The 18,109-nt window shown below is 49.3% G+C and overlaps 1 protein-coding gene across 2 annotated transcripts in view; it reads left to right on the top strand.

Moving 5' to 3' along the window:
• The window catches only part of ATF6 (activating transcription factor 6), a 72,697-nt gene extending 54,793 nt beyond the window's left edge, over window positions 1–17,904 (top strand). For both annotated transcript variants that reach the window (XM_027462432.3, XM_072041422.1), the window contains exons 15-16: window positions 2,277–2,361; window positions 15,908–17,904. In XM_027462432.3, the coding sequence (XP_027318233.2) occupies window positions 2,277–2,361; window positions 15,908–16,116 (294 nt within the window). In that variant the 3' untranslated portion in view covers window positions 16,117–17,904. The remainder of the gene's footprint in view (window positions 1–2,276; window positions 2,362–15,907) is intronic.
• Window positions 17,905–18,109: the final 205 nt, after the last annotated feature.

Here is an 18,109-nt window from a genome sequence, read left to right on the forward strand (position 1 = left end):
GATATTTTTGTCTAGTGTTTAAAATTAGGGATGAGTAATAGCGTCACATTCCTCTGAATGCACGTGGGATGGCACATGGGATGCGATTCAGCTTACTTCGGAATAAGATAGGACAGGACCAAATGTTTTACATGTTAGAAATGCATTTGCACTATGTTTCTAAATGTCTCATTTCTTTCTAATCACTTTACACTCATTTATGTTGCATACAAATAATTAGGTATTATTTTCAGTAAAACTTGTGGACTATTTGAAGTCTTCTGGACTTAAAAAATGTTATGGGTAGCCAAACTGTAGGCGAAGTACTTATGATATTCTGCATCGTACCTTACAAGTTAGGACCGTCTGTCAGAGGAACGGTCCTGTTTAGTAAAGATAAAGGTGATAGGGATCCTCATTTTGTTGCTATCTAGTCGTTTGGTAACTTTGTCGTGACATCGCTGTTTATTTCTGTAAAGTGGCTCTGACTGTAAAGCCTGTGTGTTGTTTATTAATAGATTTTATACATACAGTAAATGAAGGTGCCATTAGAAACAAAAGTAAGCCGTGTCAATTAATTTACTGATTTTGAGATATGTTAGCAGAAAATAGTAGCAACTTCTAATAATTCCTCTGTACGGTACTTGTTCTTTTTAATGCTCTCAGAAGCATTAAAAAAATAAAATAAAAAAGACAAGGATGACCATTTTAAATATAAAAATAAAAAATAGTCCTCAAATCGTGACTTTGCCACAAGCTGCACTTCTGATGGGCATCTGACCTTCAGGCTGTTCCCTTGAGATGTGGGCCTCATCGAATTTCAGAGCAGTTTTTCAGGGAAAAAACTTAAGTTCGTTGAAAAAAAGTTCGTTGTCTTACTGAATGTTGTCTTAATCTCAGTGGTTCAGGAATGAGATGGGAATTACACATGTAGCCTGAGAACTGTGCTGGAGTGGCTTTACAATTTTGGTACCAAGATGGTTTTAATTATATTCATTTATTGAAGTCGTTTGTTTTTTTTTTCTTGTCGTCAGTCTTTTTTTTTTTTTGTGGGGAAAAGCAGTGATATTTCTGCAATATCTACAGAATATCTTGAGATATTTAACACCTAACTGTGTGTGTAACTCAGTACCCTGAATTTTAGACATAATAATGGAGTGATTAGATACTAAAATGGGAAAAATATTCTCCTGAAATTAAGGAATTAACAAGTGTGCCCTGGAGGAAGTCTAATTCAGGCTACCAAAACCTTGTCCAGAAGCACAAGGCGTTTGTGTGCCTGTTCTTAGCCTTACCCAGGGAGCTGAAGAGCTGCTTGTAAGGTGTCTGAGTGCCAGTTTCCTAAAATACCTTGGGAATTTTACAATTGGGAAAGCACAAAATAAGATCAAAGTTCCAAACTTCCTTCTGCTTTTTACCTATGTGAGATAGATGCGTGGTGGCACCTGCTGGCTGGGTTCTTCTCAGTGACGCAGGGTGAATTTGGAGCTGTTGGGGCTGCGAGGGACAAACACGTGGGAAAATAAACCCTTGAATTCATTCTCTGGAGCCTGGGAAAGGCTCTCTTTTTCCCAGATGACAGGCTGAGTGATACGAGCTCAGCAACAGCTAGCAAGAAAACTGAGGAAAGGCGGCATTTTTCCTGGCAGGTCAGGTCCACGTCTGGAGCTTCTCCTGCAGACACAGCTCCTGCTGCTGAGAACCCGGGGTGGTTTGAACCCTCCTGTCCTACGGCAGCGCCGAGCCACCTCCCAGCTGAAATAAACTCCTAAGGCATAGCTTTGTCATCAGGCAACCTTGGTAGGTTTTGTCAGCAGAGCCCGTATTTCACACCCCATCACAGCCCTAACTGATAGAGCCCTGCTGCAAGAGGCATGTGGCATGAGCTTGCCATAGATACAGCAAGACGATATTTATATAGAAAGCAGACAGCACTGCCAGTAACGGCTCCAGTTCAGCAAAGCCCTTAACCACATGTTTAAATATCATTGAAGTCAAGTTCAATTACTTTAATCATATACATAAGTACTCTGTTGAACTAGGGCCTAATAGGAGTTTCCATCTCTCTCCACATGATCAAGGCCTTTTCATATTCTGCTGCATGCGATAGGGATTTCTCCTTGGTTGCACAGCGTGAGCAACTGCTGTGACTTTTGGAAGACTCTCTCAACAATTTGAAATTGCTAAGCTGTCATAAATACTTTTATGTGGAATGCCTGTAACACAGAATGGAAAGGAATTTTCCCAGCTCTGTGCTTCCAGGGTAGATTTAACACATCTTTTCCCCTGTTTTTCAGGACCACCTGTTACTGCCAGCCACCACACACAACAAGACCAGAAGACCAAAGATGTCTATAGTGTTGCCAGCTGTAAACATCAATGGTAAGTGCAAAACATGAAAGAGACTGATAGGAGAATAATTTCAAAGAGATGCCTGACTTGTGTATGGAAACCAAGCTTAGACTAAGCGGCCGTTGTTGCAGCTTTGGAAAAGATGTCAAACTGGTAGTTGACAAAGTTCTCCCTGGAAAAGGGATACTGGCACATCATCCGTGCGTGCCTGGCATCCCAGACTGTCACAAGAGGCCTCGTGCATAGAAAACAGCTTTGTACTAAAGGCACAGGCTTGTTAGTGAAAAGAAATGATCTTGGCCTCCGTTTTAGTCCCACGTGAGAGATATGACTTGAACTGTACAAATGTACCATTAATTCATGTGATGAGGAGCTGCCAAGTTAAGACAGTGTCACTGTCACAGTCATCAAATGCAGCAGGAACCTTGTGACAGTACAAACTTTGCTTACTGAGTCTCTATACACTGCAATGCCTTTGTAATACATGCTTTACAGTACAAGTGAATCATAAACCCAAATGTTTTTGTTAAATTCAAGCGGGCCAAAAACATTGTCTGATGACATAAATTTCCATAAACAAACAAACACATCAGTTCGGGCTTGCAACATCTTAATAATTATGTTTTCCCATGCACTACAGTATGGTAAGTCTAGAGTGATAATATATAACCAGCTGTCTTAAGGAAATTTTTATTAGATGTATCAGAATTATTTTTGGCATTCCTCAGTCTGAAACTCCCTTTTCATGTCTGTTACAAAAATCCTTTTCTGGCTGAGCTGAATTATCACATGCAAATGTGAACTTTATCACTTGGAGAATAAACCCTATTTCTAATTTACAAAGTATTTATTCTTAAAATGCTATTGAGTCTGAAGTGGGATAGCTGTTCAGTTATTGGAGTGAATATGATTTGGAAAATGCACATCAGAGTCCAGTGATAAATCGTACCCTTTATTAAGAATGAAACATTGTGAGATTGTAGTTACTGGAGTTTTTTGGGATTTTTCTACAGAACATCGGTATAATCCAGGAAATAAAAAATATCCTGGGACTTGGTAGAGGTGTTGAAATGGATCAGACACGAGGACAGCAATTACGTCAACAATGGCATCGAACACTGCTTCCTCTGTGACACTCAGCCAGGTGTTAGGAAGAAAATTACAAGATACATAAGAGGCAGTGGGTACCTTGGCATAATGTTTAATGTGATAATTAGTAGATTGCTGATAGGAGACTGTTCCCTAAAAACTTCTGCCTGGAGACAAACCTGTTCCTCTCCTTTGAGAACATTGCTCCTCCACCCTGTCCTGCCTCTGCGGGGACTGAGTGTGTCCTGAAGAGGCATCTGGAAGTTTGCTGACAGCAAAGCTTTTCTCCAAGCTGTCTGCTCTGCTTTTAAGCCCACCTTAATTCTTTGTCCACCTGCAGAGAATTGGCTGCTGGAAAAGGCTGGGTCTCCCTGCGTGGAACTGTCAAAGCTTTGAGTGAACGAGCTCCTGCCTTTCCTCATGCCTCAGACAGGTCTTTGTGGAAGAAGGGAAACCCTTTTCACTGCCACTGGCAGAGGAGCTGAAGGGAGTACAAGCGGAATGGCCTTTGCTTTGAATCTTTTTCAGAACTACTTCACTTGCTTTCTTCGACAGGATCTTAATTTTATCTGAGTACTAACGTTTACCCCTGACACTTCACAAACATGAAACAGCTTTACAGTTCATTAGAGGATGTTTTGAACAACTTGGACGGTCTTTTACCAGCAGGGCTGTCATCCTTTTCTGATTGTGCTTTGATCTCTTGAGTGCCCTCTGAGCTCTGCTGGAGACTCTTGAGCTCACTGAGCAGCTCCCAGCAGCAGCAATGGGGAGAGAACAAGTGCGGGCAGAGATCGGGAAATGAAACGAGGTGTCAGTCACTGTCTTGTGTGACTCAACGTGGAGGTTAGTGACATAGCTCTGCAAGGTTTGTTTGACTCTATCTCACCCGTGTACGAAACAGAATTTGGTTTGTAGTTCGAAAAGTTTTTTGTAATTCTTCTCAGGGGAAAACTTGATGTAAGTCCAGCAGCGCTAGTGCTTTTCAGCTGATGGCAGATCTCGAAAGAAAACTTCCTAGTAGACATGTGTGTGTGCGCGTTCAGTACAATGGAAGTTGTAGCTGGAATATTTAAGAGAATATTGTACAAAGCACTCCACTGAGGGCGTGTGTGCTGGTGCCTGAAAGTGTGTTCTGAAATATATTTAAGTATTAAGGTGTTGCTTTTCTTTGTCTTTTTCTTTTTTTTTTTTTTTTAGTAGACAACAATTGTGTTGGTGCATGTTAATCCCTCCTCTCTCACCGATTGGTTTCTCCCCACCCTGTTCCAGCCTCCCTTCCATGCTCACCAGGCCACTCCTGTAATTCACAGCCAGTGCTTTTGCTATCAGCTTCTGCGTTGCTGCCTCCCCAGCTGCTCTCATTGTGCTTTACCCTTGTCCCACTTCCCTGCTGGCTGCTGTCACTCAGCCCAACTCTCCCCTCGGTCCCTGCAGCCAGCTGAGCCCACGTCTTGACCTCCCTCTGCCCAGCTACGACGCCCCAGCATTTCTGGACACAAGTAGTAGTCAAAAACAATCTTCCTGATGGGACCTAAGTAACCCGGGCTTGATAAGCCTGGAGGGAAAAAAAGCAGAGTTGTGTAGCCCCAGTCCCACCGTGCGTGGTTCTGTGAGTATCACTGGTATGACTTTGCTGAGAAGTTATTCCAAGAAGAAATATCTGACAGTTTCTCATGGGAATGAAAGCCAACTGCAATTTACAGTTAAACTTCAGCTTTTGTTTTTAAGCAAGTCATGTTTGTTATGCTGGATTGCAGCTATTATTTTAGAAATCTAACTATGCACTTGAGACCAGTTAAGTCTCCAGTAGATTTCATTCCTAAATTTGCTTTTATTGTAATTCAGAGTCGCGTTGGCTCATTACACCAGTTCCAAATTGACATATAGGCGGTGCCTTGCTTGAAGTTTAAATGGAAACATTTGCCATTAGTCTTGTATTTATTTAACTGCTGTAAAAAATGCAGTGGGTTATAACATGGGTCTTTGGATCAAAATAACCTATAGAGAGCAGCACAGCTAAGCCACTCTTCCGACCCCAAGCACGGGCCTTTTGTCTCTGCAGGACGTCTGCAGCTCTGCAGCGCAGCGCACACTACCAGTAGTCCTCTCCATGCAGCGTGCAAAAGAGAGAACATCTGTACAGCCACTCCTTGTAGGAGACAGCAGTCAGAATTCAGCTGAAGAAGACACTTTGGTTAATGTATTTTTCCCCAGGCAAACACTGGGGTTGCAGATGTTGGAAGAAGCAGAGCTAGTGCCTTGGATTTTCTGCTAGTTACAAACACAAGTGTTGTTAGTGCCAGCATCAGACCATTTACCACGTGGAAACCAACCAGCTGAGTACTAAGCTGCAGATTTCCTGTTGATTTCACGTTAAGGGCTAATGTACGGTCTTCACATGGTGAAGATTTGGGATCCTTCGTTGTCTGGAGGTGAAGGCTGCACATCCTCTTCCTAGAACCCCCTGGATATCCTGTACTGTGTCAGCGTGTCCTTTGGCATTAGTCTCTCCCCTTTCCCTTGCTCCCAATACATGAGTGTAGAAGTCAGGGCCAGCGGTTGTTTACATGGAGGCTGATTCATGGGGATCAGTTCAGCTGCTGGTGCGTGGAATAAGTTACCAGAGCTGGTTACTGAGTCCTGAGTATCCGTCGATCCAAGAGAGAGCTGCTGTGAGGAGAGCATTAACAGCAAGGCTGTTGAAAACAGGGGAGTTTATCAGTTGCCTAGCAATAAGCAAGTACATGTCCAGCCAGCAGACAAGTTCCTCACCTTATTTTCTGAGAACTGACAGCCATGAACAGAGTTTTTTGAATTTTCTGCAGATATTCTGGATAGGTCCGTGCTCTGATGTCACACAATGGGACTTGTCTTCAGCCTGCCTTTGTTATACTTGTTTGTGTGCCTGATCTTCTGTAATGTGTGTGTTCCTGGATGGAGTTAGCCTAAGAGCTGCTTTTTGTGATGAAGCACAACAGCCAAAGAGGCTCTTAGAGGTAAAAATCTACCGAGTGGAATGGAGAGCTTTGCGAAGTCCATATGCTCGGTTGCGTTGGCCAGCTCCTGCTCGCAGCTATTTCCCTCGGCCTTCCTTTCCAGCAATTCTCACCCCACTGATGTAACAGACTTCAAAAGTGCTCTGAAATAATCCACGTTTCAATTAAAATGGCTAATAACAAATACAGTGGGAAGGCTTTTTGATCAAAACCAGAGGGCTTGCTGCCATCAAGTAGCACAGATATTTGCACGCAGCTACAAAGCGCGCTCTTTCAACTGACAGCCACGTGCAAAAGCCCCTTGCAGATGTCCAAGGCTGGTAGCAAACTCTGTGAAAAATCCATAAGGCAAACAGAACCCACACAGGCTGAGAAGGAAGATAAAAAACAAAATCTAGTTGGGAAATGGCAATGTTCTATAAGTTCTCATGTCTCGGGGTTAAAAAAATAGCCTCCAACTTCCTCTGCCTTCAGGGTCAAGCAAACAAAAGATGTCATTTCCCTCTTGCAGGAGAAGAAGCAGAATTCCCAGTCATTGAGCGAGGAAGGTCTAAAACAATACATTTACGAGCGGCTGACTTTCCTTTGCTGCTTCACAGTTCAGGTAGCCTTCTGTCTGTAGGTGTTGTCAGTTCCTTCTTCGTGCTTAGCAGCCAGATGTTAATCCCTGTGGCTCCCTCTCATGGTTGCTGTGCTTGGCCCCAGACTGGGAAGCTCGTGCCAGGCTAGTAGGTACAGAGGGCTCATCTCTGGGCTGCACAAGCGTGATCTGCAGAGAGCTTTCCCTTGCTGATTCTGCTTTTATGGCTGGATTTAACAGAAGGCACTGAGAAATCGCATAGCCTTATAAGCTATAGTGTATAGGAAGAGGATCTGGAAGTTGTGCGGGTAGGATTACAATCTATGAGACGAAGGTAGGGTGACTGCTAACGTTTTTTTTCAGAAGGTCACTGAGAATCCTATCAATCAGCAAGGCTTCTCAATCAGGATATAGAATAGTATATCTGAGTGTGTCTCCATGCTCTAAGTCTACAGGCCATTTTCAAAATTTGCCCATTTTAGGAGCACGAGTAGTTTGGTGAAGCCAGACCAGGACAAACACAAGCCGAAGCTCACTCTTGGCTAGGACTCTCTGCAACAGCTGATTTTGGTGCCTGGACTGCGACGTGGAGAGTCTGCTGTGCTGGTGTGCAGTCAGACAAGCAGCGTGTTGGGTTACTGTGGTCCTGCTGTAGTAACGGCGGTTTGCTGGTGTCACAGATGTGCTTCACCCCTTGAGCTCATCTGAAATTCTGCTCCAGAGGTCAGGGCCCAAAGCTTGGCAGGACAGGCTTTGTGAAGGAATTCTAACCACAGGTTTTAGTCAGATTGTAAGATGTTGCTGTTCTCACTGCTTTTCTCTTTTCAAAGTGATGGGAAATTGCTGTTTGCCAGAGCAGAATAACCCCCCTCATCTTCCCTGTTTCCATGAACGTAAAACTGATCACTGCCTAGATTCAGCTTGAAACACAAGTTTTTGCTAAGTTTTGCTCTTTGAGAGATTTTGCACTCCCCACCACTTTCCTGCTAATGCACGTTGTCCTTGACAGGAAGGGGAAGATTAAATTAGTCAAAGAAGTATGACAGAAATCATTCAAATATTCTGCATGCAGAAGAAAAGGAATCCGTGTCATTTGAGTTCATGTTTAGTTAGTTAGACAGGAAACGATCAAGAAATGAAATCATAAAGGCTTATTCCCCTGTGACTTTTCATAATGGTCTGTTTACCTAAACTGCTAAATAAGTAACCTATTTTTAAGTATTCAAAAGAACAGGAAGATGAGTTCAGAGGATCTTCTGTGTCTTTTTGCCCCTTCGTTAACGGGAAAATCTCTTGGGTTTTGTGTGATATAGCTGGCTAAAGCCCCAGTGTGACTGGTCATCCCTGGACAGACAGGATAAATGCTACAGATGGCATTTTCCTGGGAACATGTTGTCCAAGAAGTGGTAAAGAATGAGTCACAAATTAATTGGACTTCAGATTTACTATTTCAAGTGCCAGCATACAGTTCCTACACCAGATTGTTTTTCCATATAAAAGGCATGCTATATAAAATTCACAGCATGGAAGAAAAAAGGAACCCATGCCATGAGCTGCCAGTACGGAGCTGCAGGAGCCAGGTTGAGTTTGGAGCTGAGCTGCAGAGAGCCTATCTCCTAGATACCCGTTAAAGCTGGATGCTGATTCTGCCGTGTAGGTACGCTCACCCACCAAGCTTCACAGTCAGCACCGTGCCGAGAGCTGTGCTGCAAAGCAAAAAAGGAAATTTCAGTCCTGATCGGTGAGATTGCAGTCTCCATCTCAGCTGGTTTGAGCTGTGTTTGTGCGGCACGTCGTAATTCTAGCCCTGAGTCCAGCTGATCTGCCCTAATACATTTTCAATGTTGTAAATTCAAGATTACATAACTCCTCGTCGTGTTAATTTAGAGGTGGCAAATACAGTTTTATGTTTGTGATACATAGGCCGGCCCTGGTGACTGGTAGCTCTTTATTTCTGCCATGATCTGAAACATAATTATATGTAATGAGCTCACCCTGTAAAAACATAAAGAGCTGAAAGGGGGCTGGTAGATGAGGTTCACATTTATGAGTTCTGTCTTGAGAACATCACTGGGGTAAACCTAGAGATCAGTAAAAACACAGCAGTCCAAGAGAGTCTTTTTCTGTGTTTTGATTGCGGTCTCTTAGGAGACTGCAGCCAGCTGGGCCAGCAGGACTCTGCCTTGTTCTCTTATCCCAGTCCCAGTCTTCCACACTGCAGCTTTCCTAGTCCACTTCATCCGGTCACCGCACCTCTACCACTTGGTGCTGGCCTCCTGGTGTGAGCCAACGTCAGCGTTGCTGCAGGAAAGGGTTTGAAAAATACATCCTGAGCACCTGAAGGAGATTTGCAGTTTCAGTCGTCCACCAGCGCCTTGTACGTCCTCTGCCTCCATCCCGTCTCTTGCAGCCCCAGGTGAGGCAGTGGTGGCATCTCCCCATACAGCACGAATACATTCTGGGTGAATGCGGATGGAGAAATCGTTGCCAATCTGAGCTGCCCCACTCCAAGAAAAGGAGGCATCTCTGTTTCTGAGCCAGCGCTTGTGTCTTAAAGCTGGACATCTCCTGCTGATGTAGCTGCAAGGCAGAAGTCTTTGAAGCGGACTTAGCATTTTTATTAGTGTGCATTATTCAGGGAGGCACTCTGCAGCACGTGTGCAATTCGTATTTATTTTTAATTAACTGGCAAATCTATTGTAGCAGAGAAGTTCCCGTGGAGGAAAGTGCTTGCCCCATGCAGACAGAAGCTTCGAGGAGGTGGTATTAAAAACACGCTTCTACAAGCAAGGGCTGATCACAGTATCTAAATAAATGAGGTAATTTTATGTATCCAAGTGAGACAGGTGGAAAATTCAGCTCACTATCTGGATAACATCCAACCTGTAAAGACATTTGAACTGGGAGTGCGTACAGGCTCTCACCAGCCTTCACTCTTAAATTAGGGAGACACTTTAACACCAGGGTACAAATGATACTGGATGACAGAAAAGGTCCGTGTCAGTGAACAAGTGGTGGCTGCCTCCTGGAAAAGCAAATGAAGTCGACTAATTAAGTTAATTTTATCAGTAAGTGCCTACAAATTGAAATGGTGAAGTAGATACTATAGTACAACTTCAAAGGTTAAGGGCTACGTAAGAATGGGAAAACATTAAAAGGAAAACAATAGGGTAAAATGCTGGCGAGTGGTCTGGAGAACGATTAAAGACAGTGCAAAAGGACCTTTAAAAGGACCCTAGAAAATCCAGCAGGCTTAAATAATACATTAAAGTAGATTCTTAGAAGTAAGAAGAGCTCTCTTGAACAATAGACACTGCGACCAAATGAGGGAATTAGGAAAAGCACACGATTTCTGGCAGACTTAGCATCAAGCCGTAAGAAGTCCAGCCAAAAATGATACTGAGGAACAACTTGCTTAAGGCATAAAAAAAGAATAAAAACAACTTTGCAGAGGAAGCCTGCCAGGGAATCTGTAGTGCCTGCAGAGGACCAAGGTGTAAAGGAGCACTTGAAGCATTCTTGTGTCGGTGTTAACAGCTAAGGATATGTAAACAGGGGATGGCAAGTGACAAGTGGCATCAGGAACTGTAAAAAATCAGGTCGCACATTGGGACGGGTTGGTTGAACCTGTGAGAGCTGAGCACGTGTGGGTACCTTGGGCTGGGAAGGGAGAGCAGAGCTTCTGCAGAGGCAAGGGTGCACAGCGCAGCTCTTCAGAGGGTGGAAGGTCTCAGAAGAGAGTGGGACTCATTTCAGCAGGTGTGAAAAAAAAAAAAACAACAACACAAAAACATGGAAAGAGTGTTCCTGCCCAAACCTACAGTGCTGGGTTCTGCCCGAGCTGTTCCTGCTCCCTGGGGACCATTCCCTGAAGCTCCAGCTTAGCCAGGGAAGAAGAGCAGTGTAACTTATCACTGCTGAATTGGCAAGAGATGGCTGAGAGAAGGGCTGGAACAGAACCTGAGGAACCATGAACGCCGTGGGTCAGGTGGCGAGGAAGCAGCAATTTGCTCTTTATTCTACCCCAAAAGTTTGTATTTGCCCTGACCTGGTGCTATGCCTCGGTCCCGTCCTGCTGCGCTCGGAGCAGCCCCCTGCTTGCTGCCCCCAACAAACTCCCAGCCCTTGTTCGTGAACAAAGCCTGAGGAATTCCTTTTTAGGCTACTCTGCTGTGTACAGCTATTTGTCTTGTGCGTGGGTCTGTCTGGTTTTGCAGACTCTGCAGATTTGTTTACACGTGGTGCCTCCCGAGCAGCCATGGGATGGTTCTGCCGAGCGGAGTTGCTCTCCCCAGCCTCTTTCCTTTCTCGTGCTCCCAAGAGAGCTTTCTGTGCAGCAAAACTGCTCTGTGCCTTGCCTTTGTTTTCTTCTCTTTTTTTTTTCCCTTTTCCCTCCTTCTTTGCAGTTAGCGTTGCCTAAGCTGGCTGGCTTTCAGATCTGGCCATCCTGCCTGCAAGAAGCATGCCCACAGCCGGTGCTGTCACCAGTGTCTCTGGATTGCCAAGAAATGCTCTACCTGAGGGAGCTTTAAATGCTGAGCCTGAGAGGATCAACACCACTGATTCTGATCTTCTCTTCTTGAGAGGCCCTCGGCTCCCTGCCCAAACCAACTGCAAGCCCAGTTTACCCAAACTGGGCCCTCTCTGGCCATGCCCAGCATCCTCTTGCAGAGGTGGCAGCGATGCTGCAGCGTGAAAAGTGTGAAGGGGAGTTAGGAGACCAGCTGGGAGGGGTTTCCGTGGGAAGACCTGCAGAGCAGAAACACCCAGGACCTCATCTAACCCACCTCAGGGTCTGGGGGCAGCTGGGTCCACAGAGACAAGGCTGTTGTGACTGGTTTGCTTGGAAATAGTTGGAGGCAGAAAGTTGATTTCAGAAAAAAAAAATGACTTGGGTCACAGTCTAACTTTCTCCCTTGCCTCAAGTAATCCCGTGTAACAAGCAAATCTGTAAATATTTTAGAAACCCTGCTGCGTTGTTGCAATGAGTGTATTTTTAGTCCTGGTAGCTTTTACAGCAACACTGCTGCATTTCGATACTTATTTGGTAGTGCACACCAAGCCTTCAGACGGAAACGTTGTCCAGATGTGGCGGACAGTCGGCGCTGCTCCACGGAGGGGATGGAAGGTCGCAGCAGTGACGGGGCAGAGAAAACCCCCTGAAGATTTTTTGGGGACAGCTGAAGCACTTCAGCAGCCCAGCCCCGGAGCTGCACGCAGCTGGTGCTCTTCTCTTCTGCTTTCTCAGCTCTGTGCTGCCCTAAAATAATCTCTGTTTCGGGCCGGGACAGGTTGCAGTGTAAATTGTTTTGGTGGTTTGGTGCTAAATCATTCTTCAAGCCAAACTTCATCGTTGTCAGCGTCGCACAGCTAGCACAAAGCAGCCACCAACACCTCTGGTGGCTCTGCGAAAGCTGCCTGGGTTCCTGCTGGTGTGATAGATGGGGCTGCTGAAGGGGCTGGAGGCGCAAATTAACACCGACACGGACCCTGTGGGGAATCTGATGTGGCAAAGCGAGCCCTCTTGTTAGAAGGAAACGTGGAAAATACCAAGGGTGGGAGCATGTGTGCAGCAACGGTGCCTTTAAAAGAGTTGGTGGTTGTGTGATACCGTATGGAGAGATGCTTCCATGGCGTTTGGCATCAAATAAAGGAGTTGTGTGGGTCCTGGGGCTGATTGAAAAGCTCCCTTCAGGGAGGAGGAGGACTCTGTTCTCTTGCTCTTTTGAAAATCTGGTGCTCCAGAGGTTAAGGCAAACTTCCACCTTCTCCAGTAATTGGTAGCAGTAGCTCTTACCCTCGGCTTTGTTTGCTGGACATTTTCAGTTTGGCCTGCTGACTTTGCCTTTCATCAGCTGGCACTCGCAGCCTGTTTGCTTGTCGGAGGAGCCGCGGCGAGCCCTGGAGAGCAGCGCTGGGGGCTTGGCGCTGCCCGGACCCGGCTCAGCGCTGGGAGCTGGGTCCAGCCCAGGCCAGCACGCCTCTCCGGGAAGGTGCCGGCAGGGAGCTGCAGGGCTTGGCACAGCTACCTTGCTCGTATTTTGAAACAGCCTCCACGAGGCACGGCCTGAGAGCTGTTCGCAATTAATAACCGGCACGGCCTCTTGGCCGGCAAAGGGGAGCGTCTGAAGCCCAACGGGGAGCTTTGTGCGAAAAGCTGTACGTCCTGGGCTTCACAGAGGAGCAATAAATCTATTTATAGACCCCGACACCTCTCCGGGACATCCGTTCCCTTTTCACTTGTGTAATCCCACAGAGCACCACTCGTAGGTAACGCAAGAGCCGTCAGAAGTGGCTCGGTGCGAGCAGCCCCGCGGGGCACACAGGGGCAGTGCTGGCCTGCAGCCGGCTCAGTCCTCCCGGCACCGACCCCAGCTCCCCGCAGGAGGTTCGGTGGGTGCCACGTTAGAAACCTGGGCAAGGGTAAGGCTGTTTTTCTCGCACTGGAGCTGATGATTTCGAGGCCTGTTGTGCTGCTGGCCTGTGCCCAGCGAGCCTCTGCGGCCCTCCAACTTCTTCTGCAGTGCTCCCGCCCGGCCCCGTTCATACTCGTGTTCTGAATCCTCCCAAGCCTTGTGCTTCGCTCTCGCCTTTGCTGAAACGCATCCTGAGGATTTTGGCCGGCCCCTCTCTTTTAGTGAAGCTGTAGCCTAATGCAGTCCTCCAAGGTGCTTGAAAGCTCTCCAGCCTAGCATCTTCCAGAAACCCTGTAAGTCCACTCTCCAGTCCTCATCCAGACCATGAAACAATGCCATGGGCTCGAGCTCAGGCCGGAGCCTTGTGGAATCGTTTCTGAGCTGCCTGCCCGCTGCTCAGCGAGTGTCGGAGCAGTGACAGCCTTCAGCACCCAAAGGTGGGGGAGCTCTGCCCTTCCCGTGCCCGTTCACACACACTTTGGGGCTGGATTTTGTCACGGGGGGAGCTTTTGTCAGAGCCGGGGCAGCGGGAGGCTGGAGGAGCCCGTTCCCATGCTCTTGGCTGCCACCCACACAGAGCACGGCTCCCTCGCTCACGTCGCTGCTCTCTGGGGTGTTTTTATTCCAGCTTCTGCAGTGCCAGGGAGCCTGGTGGTAACCCACGGGGCTGGCCACTGCAGGCAAATGCAGGGTCCCCTTACTGCCTCGGGGAGCTTCCCGAGGGGTTTTCCTGGCCCTGGCTGCCCGCCCAGCCCACCTCACCCACTTGTGGCTTTGGAGCAGATTTTCTCTCAGGGCCGGGCTCCTTTACAGCCATCGCCTCCACAGCAGAAGAGCCAAGGAGCTGTGTTTTCAGGGAGCTGATCTGTTCCTGCTAGCTGTCTCCAGCCCAAAGGCCGGGCTCTCCGGCTCCCTCAGCCTTTCCTCCTGCTCCCCACTGCTCAGCACCATCCCAGCCCCTCTGCATCCCGAGCTGTCTGCTGGCAACCAAAGGACAAGAGACAGCGTGACACAGAGAGACTGGCCTCAGACAGAGCCCCACACAGGGCTCCCAACGCTGTGGACAAGCTTCCACAGCACAGCCACGGCCATCGGTGCCGAGCACGGCTGCTCCTGGCCCCAGTGGCTCGGTGGCACGTCGAGCTGTCTGCGGTGCATTCCTGCAGGTGGGAGCTTTGATTTCCCAGCCCCCTTCGCAAGGGTCTGCTCCTGCTTTTCATTACTGTACCAGACACATCCCATCTAATGGCTTCTGCAGGTGGCGCAGGGTGCAAGAGGGTCCGGCCGCGGTTGTCAGCTGTCATCCAGAATCAGAGCTAATCCAGGAAAACAGTAAAAATTAGCAATGTATATTGCATTCCTGCAGTCCATACGCTTTCCATTAGGTGATCTTCCATCCTCCTCAGCACAGAAAGAAAACCCTGCCGATGGCAGTCAGCAGTTCTCACTCGGGAAGGCGAGGATTGGTCGTGCCTGGAAACCCGATCTCGGCTCTCGCATTCCTGGGCTCGCTGTCTGTGCGGGGATCGTCTCCCACCTTCCCGGCCGGGCAGCAGATGCTGGCCATGTGCAAGCCCAGCAGCTTCTGCAGCAGCAGACGTGCCCAGCCTGAGGCCATGCACAAATCTCTGCAAGCCGAGCTCCCTTCCCCTGCTGGAAACATCTCAGGGCTTCTCCCAGGGAGACGGGCTCCTGGGCAGCCTCGGCTCCTCGCTGCCATCACCCTGCCACATTCATTGAGTGCTTGCAGCTTGTGGCTTCTGTGTCTTGCCACCAGCTGAGCTCTCAGGACAGTGGAAACCATCGCTGTCTCCTTCTCAGCTCTTTCTCTCCAACATTTTTCCCAAAGGCACGTCTCCTGGGTTGTGCCCATCGTGGGCTGCTTGGTCACGGCTTCCCAGTCAGCAGCACCGCAGTGTCATGCGAGCACAGCAGGCAGCTCAGCCCGGTAATGAGGCACAGTTAATTCTTCTGAGAGTTCACGTTTTTCACTTCTAAAAATAATAAACTGGTGAAGAAATTCCTCTAGATCCTCAGTATCGGGAGGGTTACAGGATTCTTAAGCCAGTAAAAGAAAGTGAAAACACGCAGCTTCCTAGCTCAGCCCTATCTTTAACCAGCTGTGTGCTTTAGTAGCTCAAGAACAACTCTGCAGGAATAAATGTGAGACACTGCAAACGCCATCCGTAATTATGTGCAGATGAAGAAGTGGAAAAGAAAAGACTTAACATTATTTTCTACACGTGAATGCAGATGCTAAGCGTGGGCCGGGCCTTTGGCGTGTCCGCAGCAGGCCGGGGCTGTGCTGTGCACAGTAGATCTCCACGTGTGACCCTACAAAAGGGTTCCCATCCCCCCCGCCTTGCTCCAGCTCTGCCTCTGCCTTCAGCTGAAGCCAATCCAACCCGAAAAGTGTCCGGAAAGCTCTGCTTTGTGATGCCTTTGGGTCACGACGTTGCACGGCTGACTCTGACTTCTTTTTTTTTTTGCAGAGAACGTGATCAACGGGCAGGACTACGAAGTGATGATGCAGATCGACTGCGAGGTGATGGACACCAGGATTCTCCACATCAAAAGCTCGTCCGTCCCTCCCTCCCTCCGCGAGCAGCGCAGGAATCACACCAACACCTTCTACAGCTCGTCCCCCTCCGTCTCAGAGACGCCCCACGCCCTCAGGGCAATCGTCAAGTCCCTGCAGTAACCCCTGCACGGCCCCTGCACCCTGCCTGATGATGCTGGCAGGTTCCTGGGGCTCCGGGCACAGCGAGGGCAGCTGAGAGCCCATTGCTGTGCCTCACCCTGCCACGTGGCCGCGTCCTGTCCTGCCCAGGGACTGCAGAGCTCTGCCAGCTGGGGACAGGCCTGGGGGACCCACACACCGTGATGCCCCGTGCCGGAGGCTGCCGCAGTCCTGGTGTCCGGCATCAGCAGCTGGAGCCCCGCACTGGCAAAGGGGGCACTGCCCGTCCTTGCTGCTTATGCACTGCCCAAAATTGGTGGTTTTTTTTTTGGTTTCATCACCTGCCCCAAACCTTTCCCCACGCAGCCTCCCTCACCGGGGAAACTGGGGGCTGCTGCCTGGGGCAGCCAAGGCACTACAAGCAGAACGAGCTGCACGGCCACCAGGCGTGCCCCGAGGGCTCCGTGCAGCCCGGCCACCCGTGGAGCTGCTCAAACAGCGCCCTGCTCCCGGGGTCACCCTGCCTTGGGTTTGTGCCCACCGAGCGGGGTGCCCGGGCGCGCAGCCTCACCTGCGTGCAAAAAGCTGGGGCTTGGCCTGAAGGTGGTGGATTAGTGCAGCGTAACCATCACTAAAGATTGTATTTCTTTACCTCCCTGTGCTTATTTTTTTTAATTTTGGGTGATATTTAATGTTTCTCACTGCTACCAGCCTGCTGAGCGGCTCTGCCTGTGTCCGCAGGCAGCGCCAGCCCAGCTGGGGCAGGGGGCACGCTGAGTGCGGTGGGACGCAGCCACAGCTCCTTCCTCCCGAAACATGCACACAGACACACACAGGAGCACCTTCTGCCCACAACACACCCCCCGAGTGCCACCACAGAAGCCCTCTGCCCTTTTTGGCCAGCCGGGGCAGGGCCGAGGGGCTGCGGCGCGGTGCTCAGCTGGGGTCGGGCGCCAGCAGCGCATCGGCCGTGCGTAATGACTTCAGCATGTTGTTACTTATTTTTTTTCCCCCCTTGCAGTTAGCACAGAAGATGATCGGCTTCGGTTTGCCAGACCATTGGCTTTCCCTCCTTGTCTGAACCACTTACTGATGTGTTTTTTTTAATTATTATTATTATTATTATTCTTTTTGTGTGTGTGGGGGGGGGGGGGGCTGTTAGGAAATAAAGGTTGATCCCGCAGCAAGACAAACAGCTCGGGGGAGGCGAGGAGGAGGGCGAGCAGCAATACACCCCTGTGAAATATGTGCCTTGCAACACTGTGGAAAAGCTTTGCCCTTTGCCACGTAGTCAGCGCCGCGCGGCCCCCGTCCCCTCGGCGCTGGAGCTGCTGGGAAGCAGCCGGGCTCGGCGAGGGGCTTGGCTGCGCTCCTTGCACCAGTTCTGTTTTCCTGGCCCGGGCCCCACCTGACTGCGGGCCAGCTCGCGCAGTCATCGAGCAGAAACTCCCCGGCTGTGCCCCAGCCAGAGGCACGCGGCCCCGCGGTGCTCTGGGGGGACCCTTTGCTGCGGGGAGCCACGGCAGGGACCCGGCGGTGATGGCCGCGCTCCCAAATCCGTGCCGTGGGTAGGTGGGTTGGGGCGGGGAGGGGTGCACCCATGGGTGCAGCCACAACGGTGCCGTGGAAAGGGCCACGGGGGTGGCAGGGCAGCGTCCTGAGCCCGGGGGCTGGCGCAGAGGGGTTGGGGACGTGGGACCGCCGCAGCCCAGTGGGCACCGGTGGTGGAGGGCACCTCTCTTCCCGTGTGGTCCTCTTGTCTGTGTCCCTAGCACCGATGGCAATAAACTCGTTCTCTTATTTATTACACTAGTTGGCTTCTTCATGCTGTTTTACCTACGCAAAAGGCTGGCGGGGCACCCACAGCCTCCTCCTATTCCCCTGGGGAAGAGGCGGCTGCAGGGGGGGCAGCGCAGGATGGCTGCAGGTCAGGTACCACCTTGGGCGGGTTGGGTTTTTTTCTTCCCCTCTAGGACCGCAGCAGGCAGCCCCGAGCCACACTTGTCACCATCTC

The sequence above is a fragment of the Anas platyrhynchos genome, chromosome 8 (assembly GCF_047663525.1).
Source record: "Anas platyrhynchos isolate ZD024472 breed Pekin duck chromosome 8, IASCAAS_PekinDuck_T2T, whole genome shotgun sequence".
Classification (NCBI taxonomy): domain Eukaryota; kingdom Metazoa; phylum Chordata; class Aves; order Anseriformes; family Anatidae; genus Anas; species Anas platyrhynchos.